General features: G+C 39.3%; 2 protein-coding genes across 4 annotated transcripts in view; one reads left to right on the forward strand and one right to left on the reverse strand.

The window, feature by feature from the left end:
- The window catches only part of trpm6 (transient receptor potential cation channel, subfamily M, member 6), a 39,250-nt gene extending 33,684 nt beyond the window's left edge, over positions 1-5,566 (forward strand). For both annotated transcript variants that reach the window (XM_062051183.1, XM_062051182.1), the window contains exons 39-40: positions 2,446-2,558; positions 3,252-5,566. In XM_062051183.1, coding sequence (XP_061907167.1) covers positions 2,446-2,558; positions 3,252-3,361 — 223 coding nt within the window. In that variant the 3' untranslated portion in view covers positions 3,362-5,566. The remainder of the gene's footprint in view (positions 1-2,445; positions 2,559-3,251) is intronic.
- The window catches only part of rorb (RAR-related orphan receptor B), a 60,205-nt gene continuing 44,675 nt past the window's right edge, over positions 3,722-19,251 (reverse strand). For both annotated transcript variants that reach the window (XM_062051186.1, XM_062051185.1), the window contains exons 2-10: positions 18,172-18,257; positions 17,943-18,084; positions 13,996-14,427; positions 13,502-13,623; positions 11,757-11,889; positions 11,576-11,683; positions 11,290-11,400; positions 11,011-11,123; positions 3,722-7,714 (exon numbers count right to left, since the gene is read on the reverse strand). In XM_062051186.1, the coding sequence (XP_061907170.1) occupies positions 7,550-7,714; positions 11,011-11,123; positions 11,290-11,400; positions 11,576-11,683; positions 11,757-11,889; positions 13,502-13,623; positions 13,996-14,427; positions 17,943-18,084; positions 18,172-18,257 (1,412 nt within the window). In that variant the 3' untranslated portion in view covers positions 3,722-7,549. The remainder of the gene's footprint in view (positions 7,715-11,010; positions 11,124-11,289; positions 11,401-11,575; positions 11,684-11,756; positions 11,890-13,501; positions 13,624-13,995; positions 14,428-17,942; positions 18,085-18,171; positions 18,258-19,251) is intronic.

Raw genomic sequence — 19,251 nt, forward strand, 5'->3', positions numbered from 1 at the left:
ACACATCCGACTTATCGTGTAAATTATCGTGTAAATAAAAACTTCTCCCTATCAGCATATTATAGATACCCCCAAACAATGTTCCCTCTAATTTTCCATCTGATTTGCAGGTTGTTTGATTGTTCGATTGAAACTTTTACTAGCAGATTGCAAAGGAAGAGAATACATTATATGAAACAGTACAGTTTACACAGTACAGTACATATTCCGTACAATTGACCACTAAATGGTAACACCCGAATACGTTTTCAACTTGTTTAAGTCGGGGTCCACGTTAATCAATTCATGGTAATGTGTGTAAAGTGTGTAATTTGTTGTGAGTTCATGCACTGTGTTGGTTTTGTTCTTTGAACAAGGTGATGTTCATGCACGGTTCATTTTGTGCACCAGTAAAAAAAACATATTTTCTTGAATTTGAAAAAAAAAAACATTTTATTTTTCACGGAAGAAGGGTTCGGTGAATGCGCATATGAAACTGGTGGGGTTTGGTACCTCCAACAAGGTTAAGAACCACTGTCATATAGTGATATCACCCTTAATATCGACACTACCAATTTATACGTGTCTACTGACTGCGACAATGCTGACCAACCAACAGTTGTTATATTATCCTCTCTCTAGACTCTTACTAATATACGTGTCAATTTCCTGTTAGTATCAGCTTAATTTCTGCTGCAACATGGTTACAGGTACACTTCTTAAACTTTACTAAACACTTATTTCTTGGTGTTGTTCAAAGCTAGGTTAGCTTAGCTATTTAGCATGACTGCTTCTCTTTTCTTGGTGTGTAACATGTTTAGCCTGGTCCTCCAGTGATAATATACATTATAATGATACCGACGATCCTAAAAAATGTATTGAATTTGCCATAACAAAGGTGATTTTTATTAGTTTAGGGCATACTTGCCAACCCTCCCGTTTTTAGCGGGAGACTCCCGGTATTCAGCGCCTCTCCCGATAACCTCCCGGCAGAAATTGTCTCCCGACAATTTGATTGATTGATTGATTGAGACTTTTATTAGTAGGTTGCACAGTGAAGTACATATTCCGTACAATTGACCACTAAATGGTAACACCAGAATAAGTTTTTCAACTTGTTTAAGTCGGGGTCCACTTAAATTGATTCATGATACAGATATATACTATCATATATACTATCATCATAATACAGTCATCACACAAGATAATCACATTGAATTATTTACATTATTTACAATCAGGCGTGTGGAGGGGGGGCGGGGTAGGATATGGACAGCAAGTAGTGGACATAGAGAGAGAGAGAGAGAGAGAGAGAGAGAGAGAGAGAGAGAGAGAGAGAGAGAGAGAGAGAGAGAGAGAGAGAACAGAAGGCATAGGAAAAAGTATCTGCATTTGATTGTTTACATTTGATTATTAGCATTTGATTATTAGCAATCCGGGGAGGGTGTTAGTTTAGGGTTGTAGCTGCCTGGAGGTGAACTTTTATTGCGGTTTTGAAGGAGGATAGAGATGCCCTTTCTTTTATACCTGTTGGGAGCGCATTCCACATTGATGTGGCATAGAAAGAGAATGAGTTAAGACCTTTGTTAGTTCGGAATCTGGGTTTAACGTGGTTAGTGGAGCTCCCCCTGGTGTTGTGGTTATGGCGGTCATTTACGTTAAGGAAGTAGTTTGACATTAAGGAACTCCCGGTATTCAGCCGGAGCTGGAGGCCACGCCCCCTCCAGCTCAATGCGGACCTGAGTGGGGACAGCCTGTTCTCACGTCCGCTTTCCCACAATATAAACAGCTTGCCTGCCCAATGACTTCATAACTGTAGAATGATCGAGGGCGAGTTCTTGGTTTCTTATGTGGGTTTATTGTTAGGCAGTTTCATTAACGTCCTCCCAGCGCGGTAACAACACACAACAACAGCAGTCACGTTTAGTCTACCGTGAAGCAGTTCTTCTGCCGTAAACAGCAATGAAATTCAAGTATTTCTTTTATTTATATGTATAATGAAATAAATATATATATATATATATATATATATATATATATACATATATATATATATATATATATATATATATATATAGCTAGAATTCACTGAAAGTCAAGTATTTCATACATATATATATATGAAATACTTGAGTTGGTGAATTCTAGCTTAAATATATTCCCCTCTTAACCACGCCCCCGCCCCACCCCCGACCACACCCCCCACCCCCCACCTCCCGGTATCGGAGGTCTCAAGGTTGGCAAGTATGGTTTAGGGGAGCGGCTCCACACACTGAGTATGGCGATACATCTAGCTGCTATCCGCTTGTCAGCCAGAGAGGATCTGTGTTTGTAATTGACATTAAAAGGCATTAAATGACAATCGCCGATCAGATACTTTTCACGAAAATCGTCTGATACTGATCGATTGATCGGCACATCCCTACTTGAAACACATTTGTCATTTTTGTTGTGGTTTTTGTGCAGTGGTGGCATAGGTGAGATGCTCTTTGGACCTGACAACTTGGGAGATTCTGCCATCAACGCTTTCCTGCAAAAACACTCATGCAGTGCCTACTGCAACATATTTGGCCTATCAGGTTAGAAATGACTTAGATAGGAAGAAAAGTAATTGGTACAGAGTAACATAATACTAACTATGTAAAGTTATTTTTTCAATATTTCTGTGTATGGGAATGTACTCACGCACTATGTCACCGCAGTGTTGTCACTCGGGAGGCCTAAGTTGGCTCTGAGATAAATCCCCAACAACTTCAAATAAAGACAACACACATCAACAGCCAGCTAATTAAGCCGCGAGTGTTCGTTTATTTCTATAACAACAGTAGTGTTCAAGGCGGGAGTTGCGGGGGGGTGGGCGCTGCTTTGTGCGTTTGCGCTGCACAGCCTTTGATTACGTATTAATCATGTCTTTGTGTTGGCGATGTGCTGCTGAGACATTAGCTTTGATTAGCTATTAATTAACGTCTCTGGGTAGACACGATACCGGCATCCAGAGGATAACTTGCTCGGAATGAAACAGTGCTCAAAAACAAACAAGCGCGGCAGACAAACACACAAACATACAGTCACAGTTGTTTTGATATTTCAAAGGTACGTTGTGTTTCCTCTTCCTCCTCTTATGTCCTCTCCAAGATTTCTGTAACAAATCAAACCAAATTATTCATGATGGATGCATGGACTTCCTCAAAGCCCTGTCAGTATTCTCTTTCTTGTGGTAATCACTGTGATATTGGAGTGACATGTCGCTTACTGATGTTCCTTTTGTTCAGATTTAAGGAGGCATCTGGACACGTGTAGGTACAGCCGTGAGGCAGAGACCACATTGGGCGTAGCAGAACAAGAGGATGGCTCAAACCGACATGTAACCTTTGACCCATGAAGTAGGAAGAAAGGACACGTGCACCTTAGCAGTTCACGTACACAAACAACTCTGAAATCACACTTTGGAAGGTATTGGCTAGTTCCATGTCATTGAAAAAATAGACATATGAGAGTCTGTAAGAGTTAAAATGATTAAAAATAGAATCAGAAATATACCTACTGTAAATGCTGATATATTAATGGGCTCAAAACAGAATGGATAATCCACCTGTGCTTATAATGCATTAGTTCACATTTGATCAGTTTACATCATTAAACATTCTGTGTTGAAATGTGGAAAATGTTTTTTGGTGAAACTAAAACATTTTTAATAATATTGTTGTTGTGCATGTGCGGGGCGGAAAAAAACAGGCAGAAATGCATCCATAAAATTTATTGTATTTTTTCTTCCCACAACAAAATGTCTACAAAAGCGATAAAATATAGAATTTAACAAAAAAAATCACTTCAGACCTTCTCATTATATGTACACATATCAAAGGAGGACTCCGTAAAGGGCCCTGCATAGCTCTGAACTTCACCCCATTCTAATCCTTAACATGTGGGTGTCTGCGACTCAATTAAATGCAAATTTATACATGCACACACACAGGCGCGCACATATATACTATCATTCTGATGTGAAAATGAAACTGCACAGAGGAGTTCCTGGATTGATAGAGTCAGAGCTCAGAGTCCTGTAGAGTCCTCCATGACCAGATGAAGAAAGCATAAAATGTAAAAACTGTTAATCAAATGCACATTTTCCTTGAAGTTTCCCCTTGTAATGATTGCTTCTCAAGTAAACTCGGGCAGTAAAACATCTATACAGTCCTTTTTTTCAATCATTCCTCCTCTCATTAGCTATGGCACTTTGAAAACAACAGAAATATATTTTTTTATTTTTTATTTTTTGTTAGTCCTGTGTAAAAGAGGTTCTGTAAGCCCAATGACCTTTTTTAAGTATTGGTTACAGTGCTACATTTTGTTTTATTTGCTCTTGCTTGGACGCCAAGACATTCTAAATAATAAATTAACAATTTTCAACACTACTTCAATTGCACGCGTCTGTAATGCTTGGAGAAAGCTTACAAAGCATTGGTAGAGAAAATATCATCTCAGTCTCACAGTATCGCTTGTCTCTCTCACACACACTCACTCAGGTTCTTTTCAAAAAAGGTCGTAGAGTTTATAGGTGGAGTGTATTTGACAAAGTGTGTAGAAAATGGATTTTTAAAAGAATGTATCTGTCTGTGTTGATGGAGTGGTAAAGGCGTATTGCGTTCAGTCTCAACGCTGAATTGTACTCCATAACATTCAGAAAGTTTACCCTTCCCACATCATTCCCTCCCTCTGCAGGGTAAGGGTCTCTGATCCGGTTCAATAAGGCCAGCACAGAAAGGGCCGTTCATTGACTGGTGATAGTAACTCACACATTCGAAGGTATAAAGAAAAAAAGTATGCATGTTTTATCCATATGAACAGTATCTTTTTAAATTGTTTGTGTATAAATAAAAACTTTTTATTTAAAAGTCCTTCAGATTGTTGGAAAATGACTCCGGTCCTAAACCCACCCTGCCAATAATCCCTCCCAGGACCCCGTAATATCATGAGAAGAGAAAACACAAATATGCCCCAAATGTTTCATTGCAATAAAACGTCATGCAAATAGAACAGAACAACAATAGGCTAGTAGTAATAGAAGAATAGTAGACATAATAAGAACAATAATAATAGTAAATAGTAATAAAATAAAAAATAATCTTACAATGCAAACATGACAGTAGTAAATGCCTCCAGTTCTTATTGCTACAGTATCTTACTTACAGTGTTGCGTTACCACTTGTTCTTGCCAGCACATCCTCTCTCACAACCCCATCCCACCCCTCTGATTCACAGTCTAACAAGGGAAAAGGAAAACATCACACACCAAAACTTCATCGCCAGAGTTTGAATTCACTGTCCAACGGTGTTACGACGGTGCTCGATTCACAGTTTGCTAATGAACGTCACACACGGTCCCAAAAGCAGCAAAATAAGCAATAAACGTAAGTGTACACGGACGATGTCGAGCAAATATATCTCTAGTAATGCTTATTATTATAGTCTGGGTACTAACGACCTTTGGACAGTGAATTCATGCTCTGTATACAACATACACACACTGATCAAAGCCTTGTCTGGGCAGATTCCATTACCAGCCTATGCTGCGTTTTATCGCAAAAAGTCCATTAAATTACATTTTTTGTAAATTTTGCAAAAATATGAAACCCTTTTCTAATGCAAAGTCAGAAAAAGAGCTGCTCCCTGAGAGATGCTAGGCAGTGCATCAAGCCTTAATGAGTGATTGTCTTACAGAGTCACTGGCCACTAATCTGGGGTGACAAATGTTACTTAAATCTGATTTGAACGGCGAGCAATAATTTGACAAATAACTACGCAGGGTTAACATTTGGCCACTGTGTAAGGAACATATGCCCACTTCTAGTGCACATACAGTATGATTCACTTAAGTGCTGTGCCAAAATAGTGCCAATACAACCAATAATGGATAGTTTTTTTATTAATGTGGTCATTTAAGGTGATATGCTACCTCAATAGGATGACCAGATAGAAAAAATAATGCATATGGAGCACCCAGTGGCAGAATGCAGAAGTGCGCAAAGCTAAGTCTTTATAGTGTCCTACCTGATAGAATATAATGTTTAACTTAAGTAGGTTGATGTTACACAGTGACCAAATTGTAGTTAACATAAAAGTAAGGCGGATCAATTCAAAACAAGGACATTTTTAAGTGCTATTAAATGTGTAACAGCTAACAAAAAAGCAACACAAGTGATTGTCTTATCACATTTTTCGAGAGGAATTGTCACGTTTTGTTCAAACCCGGCAACCAGTGCTCTGTGTAACTGTGTTTACAGTCAGTGGTGGAATTTCGTACCATATATATAGACATAGGAATCAAATATAGTGCATTTTTTTTTCAAATCGCTACCCTGTTCTAAACATAAAAAAGGAAAAAGAGATCAGAAAGGCAGTGTATAAAGTTATTGCTCTGTGGGTTCCTTCATATTCAAAGCCTGGAGTGGTCCAGGACATCCAGGGACTAGATTGTGCAAAAAGTGATGGGAGGGATGAGGGCACAGAAATAATACAGGTCTTTGAAGATTGGAATGTTAAAAGTTAAATTCTTGTGTCTTTTGGTGAAAATTGCAACCACTCTAAAGTCAGTGTCCTTTTACATAAGGAATATGTTGGAAATGGTTGGAGATCAGGTTTATTTTTGAAGTGGTAGCTTCTGATTGGTTCTTTCTGCTTGATTGTTCTGAAGCAGTCCAAATTTTTTGGACCTAGGTATTGCAGCAACAAAAAAAATGTGATAGAACAGCAAACCTGCTGGATCTTTTTTTTTTCTTTCAAAATATAATATCATTGTATACATCTTCACCTTGAAAAGTAGCAGTTATTTAAAAAACTCCTTCATATGTTCTCTTTACATCTCTAGAAGTTTGCAACAGAAGGATGCTGTTCCTTCTTTACATATTAACAGAATCCAGACAAGGCTTCTATATATCAGCAAACCCAGATTGACTCCCAGTATTCCTTTACAAGTCTCAACTTTACAAATTCTGTACACAAGAAACTATCTGTTCAAAGAAAAACACATCGACAAGGAATAATCAGCCACGATGGACTGTTGTATATTTAAATTAGGACTAACTTATTTTAACAGAAGTAATACTGGAATCCGCTCTGTTCAAGAAGAATATCTACAATAGCTTCTCTAATTTCACCCCCTCTCTTCCATCCAGCGTTTCTTTTGGACAATTTATTCATCCCTAACAAAACCAACAAAGAGTTTTTTTTTTTCAAATTCAAAATAAATTTAACTTACCCATATTTTACGAATAAAAGCATAAAATGTTCCTAGATTTTTAAAGTCTGTACATTTCTGGTCAGTCAGTTCAGGTCAGGATGCTCCTGCTAAGGTTGTGGCTTGGGCATTTTTCTTTTATATATACATTCTTCAGACTGTATCGGTGAACAGGATGGGATAAGTGCTGGACATTCCTAGTATTGTTGGCGGTAACTGTAAGTTTCTAGCAGGTGACCCTTTACTCCGCGATCGTAAATGGGACGGGGAGATGTGTGGAATTTGACGATCACTTTTGTGTTGTTCGTCCTCCACTGACGTTGTTTGTTGCAGTCACTTGGGCATGGCCATGGCAGAGTTTGGGTCAGGGTTGAAGAGTTCTTTATAGAGCGGAGGGAAGAGTACATTGACTGTTTCTGGATGAAGCTGCTGGAAGGTTTGGAGCTCCTCAGTGTGGAGTGTACACAAAGCCGACAAAGTTGGGATACGACTGATGAGCTGTTAGAGAAAACAAACAATATATATGTAATTAGATAAACACACTAAACGTCTAAAAGGATCAATAGTCTTCCAAAACCTAAACCTGGGCCGCATGAAAAATACTGGAAATGTTTTATGTAAAAAATGGATGGATTTTTTTAACCCTTGTGCAACCTTAATATTGACTATACACACTCAGTCTTAGAACCCAAAAGGGACCCACCCACAAAAGTGTCATAAGTCAAAAATGAATTATTATGTTTGTACCGTCAATGCTTGGAATCTTTTAACAACTTCAGATATATCTATTGATATAAAAGCTTTCATTGTGTGTTTCATGTTTTATGGCTTTTTGTCAAAAGAATAACAAATCCATCCAGCCATCCATGTTCTACCGCTTGTCCCTCTCGGAGGTGGCTGGAGTCTATCCCAGCTGCATTCAGGCGGAAGGTGGGTTACACCTTGGATAAGTCGCCAGCTCATCGCAGGGCCAACACAGATAGACAGACAACCATTCCCACTCACAATCACACATTAGGGCCAATTTAGTGTTTGTTTTATATAATTGAAACATTTAAAATATGCAATATTTCTAAAAAAAATAAGTTGCAGAGTAGAGTATCTGAGGATGGGTAATTTCAGCCTTGATTAAGTCAATAATTCATGACAACTTTTATTCTGAAACAGTAAACAGGTTCTGAAACAGTAAAAACAAGTGGACAGAAATACTATTTTACCATGCCTACTGAGCTAGAATGAGAAAGAAAGCAAGCAGAACTTTGTAGACATTATTGGGTTCAAACAAGTGTATATATATATATATATAATTATGCATCATGGTTTTTTAGTGCCGTCTGGTGTGATAAGGGGGTGCAATTACACCAGAACAATACTTTCTTGTTTTTTTTATCGGCAAGGATGAGATTAATTTGGTTTTCATGGAAAAAGCATAATATTATACCAGGATTACAATCTGTTAAAATATAGCAGTTATTATTGGAGTCAATGGGACCGAAAGAGATCTTAGGAGAAAGTGTGTATACTTTATTTTAATATCCTATTATAACAATGTTGCAATAAAAAAAAATAATTCAAATTTCAGACCGCTACCCTTCAAACTGAACAATCGTATCACTTAAGGAGCATGTAATGCCCCTTTTGCCCAGATCACACGAGCATGATCAAATCATATCACAACATTCCAGCATCACTTGGCTATTGTCATCAATTTTCATCACAATTGCTGGCCGGATACACGGCCATACAACTAAGACAGACAAGTATGGATTATACTTATAATACTTGTAATATAAAATGTACACACAATATAATTTATTCATCTCATATCTTATTAATAACATAAACCATCTGGGTGCTGTTTTATTATTGGCTTTCTTGCAAAACAAGCACCCATTCACTTTGCTTTGCTAATGTTAGCATGCTAGCATTTGATCTTATTTTGTTTGTATAAACATATAAATCATGGCTTTACTTTTTCCCATCTTGTAAGTATGCTAACTGCTTTTTTTGTCTACATGCTAACATTGATATGCCCCCAAGTTCAGTTCAAAACGTAGGACAGACTTTATCATTTTAACAGCAAATTCAATATGATAAAAACAAATACTAGAGTGCTTCTGGGGCGACGTGGCTCGGTTGATTAAGTGGCCGTGCCAGCAACTTGAGGATTCCAGGTTCGATCCCCCTTCCGTGCTTAAATATGTTGGTAATGGCTTTCAGTCTCTAGAGAAAAAGTGCTATATAAATATAGTTTTCTTCAATTCTGTTGTATGGTAGAATTTGGACCAAAGTAAACACAATGGCAGATCCTTGCGTTGACAGCTTAACATCCTTAAGGCCAGCGTCCACTGCTGTGGACACTTTTTTTTTGCATTACAGAGCATTTTTTTCTAAAACTTGTAACTGTGACAAAATAAATAGACCAAAAAATAAGAATAATAGTGAAGGGAGAAGTTCAGTATTAGCTCTCTTGAAAAGTGGCTCCTAGAACAATATAGTTGTATAAACCTACAAATCATGGATTTTGTTGCTTGGCGCCATCTTGCAAGTATGCTAATGATTTATGCTATTACGTAGCTAATTTTATAATTTTTTAGGCTCATTTGCCTTTAAAAAACTGTAGTCTTTAACCCTGGGCCGTAGGTGCACAACACAGATAGCAGGCCCATTCAAAATTTCTAGTCCTCATTTAATATTATGTGCAGTTAATATTTATTGAATAACCTAAGGAAAACTGCTACTACAGTGTCTCTGTATAGTATTTGTGAGTTTCTCTACTCTGATTCCGAGGGAAGGTGCGTAGCCGCGGACGATATTTCCCTCTGGGTGCGACTGATGCTCCTATTAATATGTTTTCTCAGACAGGCAATTGGTCTGTAAGAAAGGCTTATGCAATGTGACAGGCTGCACACAAAAAAATTTTGGGTTAAAAAATAAACCAATTTTAACCCAACTGCTGGTTCAGAAAAGGACAAACTCCTTATTTGAGTAATTTTAACTCAACATTTTGGGTTCATTTTTTCAACCCAACTTTTGCGTTGAATTATTTAACCAAAAAGTTGAGTTTTGATAACTTAATGTTGGGTTATTCCCAACCAAACTATTGAATTGAATTATTTAACCCAAAAGTTGAGTTATGCTAACTCAGTGTTGGTTGATTAATAACCCAACTATTGGGTTGCGCAATTTAGCGCTCCTTGACCCAATGGTTGGTTAAAAATTATACATTTTACTGCTGGTTTGTCCTACTCCTTCCCATGTACTGATCAAAATTATTTTTATTTCATTAAATTATACTCAAAAGCAAGATTTGGGTGACATTTTTTTTTTTTTACAAGAATTGCCGTGTATGGTCATTGTAGTCCTATACAGCATGCTCAAATATATTTATATGTACATAAGATGTGTGATTGTAAATAATGTTAATGAGATTAATCCATAATAATATTCCTTTCAAGAAAAAAGTATGTTTTTATTTTTTAAAAAAGTATTTTACCCAAAAATGCGTTACTCATTGAAAAACAACCCAAAAATGGTTCATAATTTTGAAAATCCAGAAATTGAGTTAAAATAATACCCTTATAACCCAAACAATGGGTTGCTCTTCATAAAAATAACTCCAAAATGTAACCCAAAATGAGCAACTCATAAATTGGGTTATTAAAAAAACCCAGCATTTTTTTGTGTGTGCTAGCAATAAGTGAAACTACCACAGTCATGAATTTTGCTATCTCTATCCACGGAAATAAACTGCTGCTACTTCTAGAGTAGGTTGTGTAGTATGTTTGGCCTACCTTAGCCAATGCATCTTCATCCATGTGGTTCTTCTGCATAATGTGCTGCAGGGCAAAGTAGATCTTCTCCTGGAGCTTTTGAACTTTGCGAGGCTCCATTAGCCACGGGCGATCTGAATCAGGTAATAATAAAGTTGTTTAAATTTCATGCATATATAATTTGACATTGTTGGACTGAACTAAAATGTGTGGTATTGTGAGGAACAGTTGACCGAAAACTGTGTAAACGCTCGTATTTTGCTTCTTTGATTATGATGTAATTTGGGAGTGTTCACTGACCTGTGGAAATGAGGACAGCTGCCGAGAAGAGAGCGATCTCCTCCTCCGTTAGTTGCAGTGCACACAAACTCTTGGCAAAGTCAAACACCGCACTCACTAAGTCATCACAACCTTGAAGGCAAACAAAGACGAGGACAAAAAAAAGTCATTAATCTTATTTCTGTCTTTAATGCTCAGAGGAACTAAACATTACCAGTACCAATGATTCTTAGTATTTTTTTTCTATGAATCGGCCCTCACTCTCATTCATACCAGACAACAATGCACAGCTGCTAACATGTCTTACCTAGAGCTTTGAACATCTGCATGCCTCCATACTTCCCCTCAAAGAGCACGGTGTTGTTGAGAGGGTTGAAGGCCCGGCACATCCTCACCAAAACAACCTCTAAGCAACCTGAAAAAGAGCGTGTTTGATTTACCTTGAAGCAACCTGGTTGAGTGTAACACACCTGTTAAAATGCACTCACCTGATTTGAGCAGGAGGATCTGGTCATTTTGACACAGCTCCATAAACCCTGAGATGCGCTTGGCGAACTCCACCACATACTGGATGGCGTGTGTGATCTGAATGGCACACTGCTGCCATAACACGTCCCGAGGCTAAACCAAAGAACATTCATTACTTGGTTAGAGTCATTAAATTTGCTTAGCTTTCAGTGAAAACAAACCTAAATGGTCATCATTCATGAAGACGATGTGAACTGAGTAAAATATTCTATGACATGACAATGAACTATAACGTACAAAACACATCCATAGGATCTGTTCAAGCAGGAGCACCCTGTAACATACAATGGAACCTCAATTTACGAACCCCTCATTGTACAAACTTTTCAATGTACAAACCACGTACCGAATAAAAATATGCTATGGTGTTTGAACCTTGTCTCTGAGTCATCCACCCAGTATGTGTCTCACAACGCCACCATTTTGTGCCTACAGCTTATCAATTTATGTGGTTATTTAGAGCTGCTATTAAATACTATCTTTTTTAACAGTTTTTTTTTTTAGCCTTTTTACAACATGTTTCTAGTTTTGCTAGCTCAATAGATAGATAGTACGTTATTGATTCCTTCAGGAGAGTTCCCTCAGGAAAATAAAAATTCCAGCAGCAGTGTACAGAGTTGAGATCGAATTTAAAAAGTAAAAAGTAAATAATGGGGGTATAAATGGAAACAAACTAGAAAAATATTACAATATAAATAAAAATAAAAAGCAACAATGGGAATAACAATATAACTGTAAAATAAGAATATAACAAGAGAAACTAGACAGTAGTAACCATGTTATGAAAAAGTATTGCACTGTTATTGTTTTGCATCCCCTGTCATCCGAGTACCCCCCCCCTCGCCCCCCAGAGAGGAGTTGTACAGTCTAATGGCGTGTGGGACAAAGGAGTTTTTGAGTCTATTAGTCCTGCACTTGGGATGAAGCAGTCTAGCACTGAACAGGCTCCTCTGGCTACTGATAACGGTATGCAGAGATGCTAACTAGTTTTTCCACAGTCCTCTTCTCTGCCACCGTCACCAGTGAGTCCAGTTATATTCCGATCATAGAACCGGCCCGCCTGATCAGTTTCTCCAGTCTGGAGCTGTCCTTAGATGTACTGCCCCCCCCCCAGAACACTACGATGTAGTACACAACACTGGCAACCACAGACTGGTAGTACATCCACAAGAGTTTTTTTTACAAATGTTGAAGGAATATAAGTTGAAAGAAAACAATGGACAAGCGATGTGTGGTTTTAAACATTCAGAAAGTATCCACAGCGTTGTCGACACTGCTTTACCCCCAAACCCCCACTCTATTCTTCTGCAGGCAAAGAAGATTAACCGACAAGGTAAGGTAGATTTTATTTTTTATTCCCAATCATTGTAGTGACCTAGTCTAGTTGTTGTTTTGACTTTCTAATTCAAAGAAAGTTAAACCTTATGTTGTTCACTATTCAGTACTGTAGAGCACTTTATTTTGTGTTAAAAGTGTACAAACTTTTACTAAAATACGGACTTGTTGAAGCTGGAACCCATTTATCATATTTACATTGTTTTTTTATGGAGAAATGTGCTTCATTTGACGAACTTTTCTATTTCCGAACAATGTTCAAGAACGAATTACGTTCGTAAAGCAAGGTCCCACTGTACAGAGGATATTTTAAAATCCGAATGTTCCACATCCAACACATGGTGATTGTGTCATAATAAAAAATGCTCACCTTGCTCTGATAAATTTTGACTTCCTCATAGGAGTGTGTCTGCCAGGCCAGCTGCTGCAGCTCCTCTGTGGTGTACTGACACGTCTCCAGATGAGACTTGATGATATTCTGAGCAATGCGGTCTGGAGGAGAGGATTGTAAGTCAATAACCGATTTGATTAACACACACTATATTCATTTATTTGCTAATGCATGCATACGTCTGGTACAGTGTTGCCTGTTATGCACTATTTGCCATTGCATACATGTATCACTTATTAATGTTCCAATTATTATTACTTTTTCTTGGATTTTGAGTTTGGATCTTCATTTTAACTTTTAAATAACAGCTTGTGCAAAACACAATCAAGACACAGTGACAATTGTTCAAGCATCTGAATAATCCTGTTTTATGCTCGGATTTTAAAAAATTTAGGACTGAATTGTGGTTAATTTCCCATATAAATGTGTCATGCAGATTCCAAAATGAAATATGTATTTTGTGTGATGATTACCTAGTTCTCCCATGCTGACATTGTTGTGCCCCAGCTGACTGTCCTGATAGCCTCCATAGCTGAACAGGTTGGGTACTGGCGTCAGGTCATAGACTGGCTCCTGTTTAATGTGCTTCATGCCTGACATGTCCAAACCTGACTGGTCCGGAGACGGCTGGGTAGAATCCATCCCATAATATCCCCCTGGAAGTCCACCTCCATTGACATGGCCACCTTTGGGCAGCTCAATGACATGGCCGTTGGCATAGGTGCCCCCAATCTCGTGGTTGAGGGTCGACAGTCCGTTGGTTAGGCTAGTTGAGTAAACACGTGCCAAAGCTTCCGCTTCCCCCGTCTGTTGCTGCCGTTGCTCCTGCAGTCGGGCTTGGTGCTTCTGGACCTCTGCATACAGACTGTCACGTTGTTTCTTGGACATGCGGCCAAACTTAACGGCTAACCAACAAAAGGACAGAAAGACAGTTTTTTAATTAACCATATCAACAGCCCGTTGCTTTACAAAAATCAATCAATCAAAGTTTACTTATATAGCCCTTAATCACAAATGTCTCAAAGGGCTGCACAAGCCACAACGACTTCCTTGGCTCAGATCCCATATCAGGGCAAGAGAAAACTCAACCCAATGGGAACAGGGAGAAACCTTGGAAGGGACCGCAGATGTGGGGATGCCTCCCCTGGGTGACCGGTGCAAAAGATGCCAAGTGGATACAGTTAATAATGTGAAATAATATTCAGGGGTCTTTTATCCATGCATGTGCATCGGTTGGGGACATCTCCGTGCTGCTGACCCGTCTCCGCTCGGGACGGTTTCCTGCTGGCCCCACTATGGACTGGACTTTCGCTGATATGTTGGATCCACTGTGGACTGGACTTTCACAATATTATGTCAGACCCACTCGACATCCATTGCTTTCGGTCTCCCCTAGAGGGGGGGGAGGGGAGGTCACCCACATATGCGGTCCTCTCCAAGGTTTCTCATTGTCATTCACATCGACGTCCCACTGGGGTGAGTTTTTTCTTGCCCGTATGTGGGCTCTGTACCGAGGATGTCATTGTGGCTTGTGCAGCCCTTTGAGACACTTGTGATTTAGGGCTATATGAATAAACATTGATTGATTGATTGATTGATGTGATCCACATAGATAGACCTACACTATATGGGCAGACAAGTGTCCACCTGTATTATTCACACACATATGGCATATCACACAAACACATTTAAAGATTAAAGGGGACCTATTATAATTTTTGTCTTTTCTGACTTATAATTGTTACAACGTTAGATACTCATATTAAATACTATCAAAGCAACAAATCATGAGGTTCATTAATTTGGGCGTGAGCTTGCATGCAGTTTTGGATGCTTCTGACCGTCATTTGTGGCTACAGTGTGACATCACAGTGAGGTGGACGTACTTTTTTGGACATTAAGTATAAGCTATCACAGGGGTTGTTAACCTTTTTAAGTTAAAGTTGAAGTTAAAGTCCCAACGATAGTCACACACACTAGGTGTGGGGAAATTATCCTCTGCATATGACCCATCCCCATTTTCACCCCCTGGGAGGTGAGGGGAGCAGTGAGCAGCAGCCGTGGCCGCTGCTCGGGGATCATTTTGGGGATTTAACCCCCAATTCCAACCTTTGATGCTGAGTCCCAAGCAGGGAAGCAATGGGTCTCATTTTTATAGTCTTTGGTATGACTCGGCCGGGGTTTGAACTCACAACCTTCAAGTCTCATGGCGGACACTCTAACCACAAGGCCACTGGGAAGGTTTTTAAACTCGGGGTCCAACTTTTCCACTAGAGCGGGGACCGGGTACTACTAAATATTAACACAAAATTATTAATGTTACTGTTAATCGTATTCAATAATTATATGAAAGCACGTGTTATCACAAAGATTATTATCAAGGCTTAGGTATCTGTGCTGGCCCTGCGATGAGGTGGCGACTTGTCCAGGGTGTACTCCGCCTTCCGCCAATGTGCAGCTGAGATAGGCTCCAGCACCCCTCGCGACCCCGAAAGGGACAAGCGGTAGAAAATGGATGGATGGACGGAGGTCAGGCATGTTTCAGAAATAAGGAAAAGGCTAAAGAAGGAACTCATAAAAACTGTTGCAAAGAAGAATTACATAAAATTATAGACTGCTAAAATGAATACATTCTAACTAAATTAAAAATGAATATGACTTTGGCTATAGACTTCTTCTGTTTGTTTGATATTGTCATTACTGCCACAAGTGGTGAAAAGGGGTATTACAACTGAGTTCTACTACGGCCCATACAGACCACAGCTGAGAAAGAGATAATGTTGGGCGGCTCAACAATGGGCCCCAAGGTTAAGAAACATTGAGATATCAGACCGAGGAGGGGGCTCCTTCCCCTCTACTCAGGCTGTGAGACTGTTATGACTGCTGTCTGACGCCTCATGTGCTATTCATTCCCGTCTAATGACTTCCCACCTGCTCTGATGTCTAAGTTGGACTAATACGAAATAACTCAGACGGAAAGACGGCAACATTACAACTTGGTTTGGTATTATTTTCATCTAATTGTGGCGTGCGACATGCAGTGAGATAAATAATTGTTCAAAATTATGAAGAATTAGGGTTTGAGTGGAACTAAATTATCTAGCTCGTATTCTTTTCCATGTTGTATACAGTATATACATTAAAGGCATACTGAAACCCACTACTACCGACCACGCAGTCTGATAGTTTATATATCAATGATGAAATCTTAACCTTGCAACACATGCCAATACGGCCGGGTTAGATTAGTAAAGTGCAATTTTAAATTTCCTGCGAAATATCCTGCTGAAAACGTCTCGGTATGATGACGTTTGCGCGTGACGTCACGGATTGTAGCGGACATTTTGGGACAGCATTGTGGCCAGCTATTAAGTCGTCTGTTTTCATCGCAAAATTCCACAGTATTCTGGACATCTGTGTTGGTGAATCTTTTGCAATTTGTTTAATGAACAATGGAGATAGCAAAGAAGAAAGCTGTAGGTGGGAAGCGGTGTATTAGCGGCCGGCTGCAGCAACACAAACACGTAGCGGCTACGTCGTGGCCGGTGTTTCATTGTTTACATTCCCGAACGATGACAGTCAAGCTTTACCATTGGTCTGTGGAGAACTGGGACAACATAGACTCTTACCAGGAGGACTTTGAGTTGGATATGCGCTACCGTGAGTACGCAGCTGCGGCTTCCAAACATTTGATCGCTTGCCCGTACGTGCGTGCCGCTATGTGCATGTCACGTACGTAACTTTGGGGAAATATATGTGCTGTATGAACTTTGCGGAGGTGAACGGTACTTTGGGCTGTGGGATTGAGTGTGTTGTGCAGGTGTTTGATTTGTATTGGCGGGTTATATGGACGGGAGGGGGGAGGTGTTTGTTATTCGGGATTAATTTGTGGCATATTAAATATAAGCCTGGTTGTGTTGTGGCTAATAGAGTATATATATGTCTTGTGTTTATTTACTGTTTTAGTCATTACCAGCTGAATATCAGGTCCCACCCGCCTCTCACAGCATCTTCCCTATCTGAATCGCTTCCACTGCCCTCTAGTCCTTCACTCTCACTTTCCTCATCCACGAATCTTTCATCCTCGCTCAAATTAATGGGGAAATTGTCGCTTTCTCGGTCCGAATCGCTCTCTCTGCTTGTGGCCATGATTGTAAACAATGTGCAGATGTGAGGAGCTCCACAACCTGTGACGTCATGCCACTTCCGGTACAGGCAAGGCTTTTTTATCAGCGACCAAAAGTTGCGAACTTTATCGTCGATGTTCTCTACTAAATCCTTTCTGCAAAAATATGGCAATATCGCGAAATGATCAAGTATGACACATAGAATGGATCTGCTATCCCCGTTTAAATAAGAAAATCTAATTTCAGTAGGCCTTTTAATGATTGTTAGTTTCGGGACACAAATAGGGTCTCACCATCTCTGGACATTCCTAGGGCAAGACATTTCTGCAGGCGGCAGTGTTGGCATCGGTTGCGGTTTGTTCTGTCGATGAGGCAGTTCCTCTGTCGGGGACAGGAGTAGGCCGCATTGTTCTGCTGACTCCTTCTAAAGAATCCCTGGTTGCACATGCACACACAGAAAGTTAATACAGACTCATAGGTACCTGAGCTAAATGGCTAACCTTATGGTATGCCTTTTCTTACCTTACATCCTTCACATGTGATAACTCCATAGTGGATTCCTGATGATTTGTCTCCGCAGATTTTGCATGGTATAACTTCGATTTGGGCTGCAATTAAATAAAAAAAAGGAGCAATGTTAAACACTGGATGTACAGTAAAGCACACTGCAAGGACACAAGATGTACTGAGCTTAACATGGTGACTTGAGTGTACATATTTTTAGAGCTATGTCGGTGGGCTTATTGAAGGGTTGGATTAGAAAAACATCACATAATCTAGTTGGCTGTAAAACCACAGTGAAGTGTGTGTGCGTGTACTACTTGTATGTCTAAGAGTTATAAAAAAAACAACTTCACAAGGGCAGTGTGACATGTGGACCTTGTGTATGTCTTTGCAGGAGTTTTTTCTAATGACTGTAACATTGAGGACCGCATGCACGCTCAAAAGCACAAGCCCATTCAAACACCTTGGTGCCAACTGTGTGTCTCTTCTTCAGGTTCCACTAGAAGGAAACGCCCCTTGCTGGTTAGTAATGTTGCTCATAATAACAAAACATGTTACATCAGTAAAGGACTACATTTGTTGTTTAACCACCTACACCTTTAACTAATTACACCAGATGTGTCCAAATTGCGGCCCGCAGCTAATTTTTTCACGCCCTGCACCACATTCTAAAACTAGTATGATCAAAAACAGTGGAATCAAATGTAATGAGGAAAAGTTGCAATGTTGACTCTAGTAACACATAGATGCCATGCAGGTTGTCATTGCTCAAAAAATAGTAATGAATCACAATCAATGTTGTTATGAATTATTGACCTATTGAAGGCTCCAATTACTTCACATCATCTATTACACTTTGAAATAATTTTTGGCTGAAACTATTGCATGTGTTTGCCATAAAAACAAAGTTTTCTATGACAAAAGGGCATAAAGTAAACAATACAAAGCTAAATAACATTTTTATAAAAACATGTAATCAATGGATAGATCTGAAGTTGGTCTAGAAATGTAAGCGTTCAAAGTAAAAAAAAAAAGTATGACTTATTTTTAATAATTTTATGAGTGGGGCCCTTTTGAAACCCTGAGAAATGTAGTGGG

The sequence above is a fragment of the Entelurus aequoreus genome, linkage group LG06 (assembly GCF_033978785.1).
Source record: "Entelurus aequoreus isolate RoL-2023_Sb linkage group LG06, RoL_Eaeq_v1.1, whole genome shotgun sequence".
Taxonomy (NCBI): domain Eukaryota; kingdom Metazoa; phylum Chordata; class Actinopteri; order Syngnathiformes; family Syngnathidae; genus Entelurus; species Entelurus aequoreus.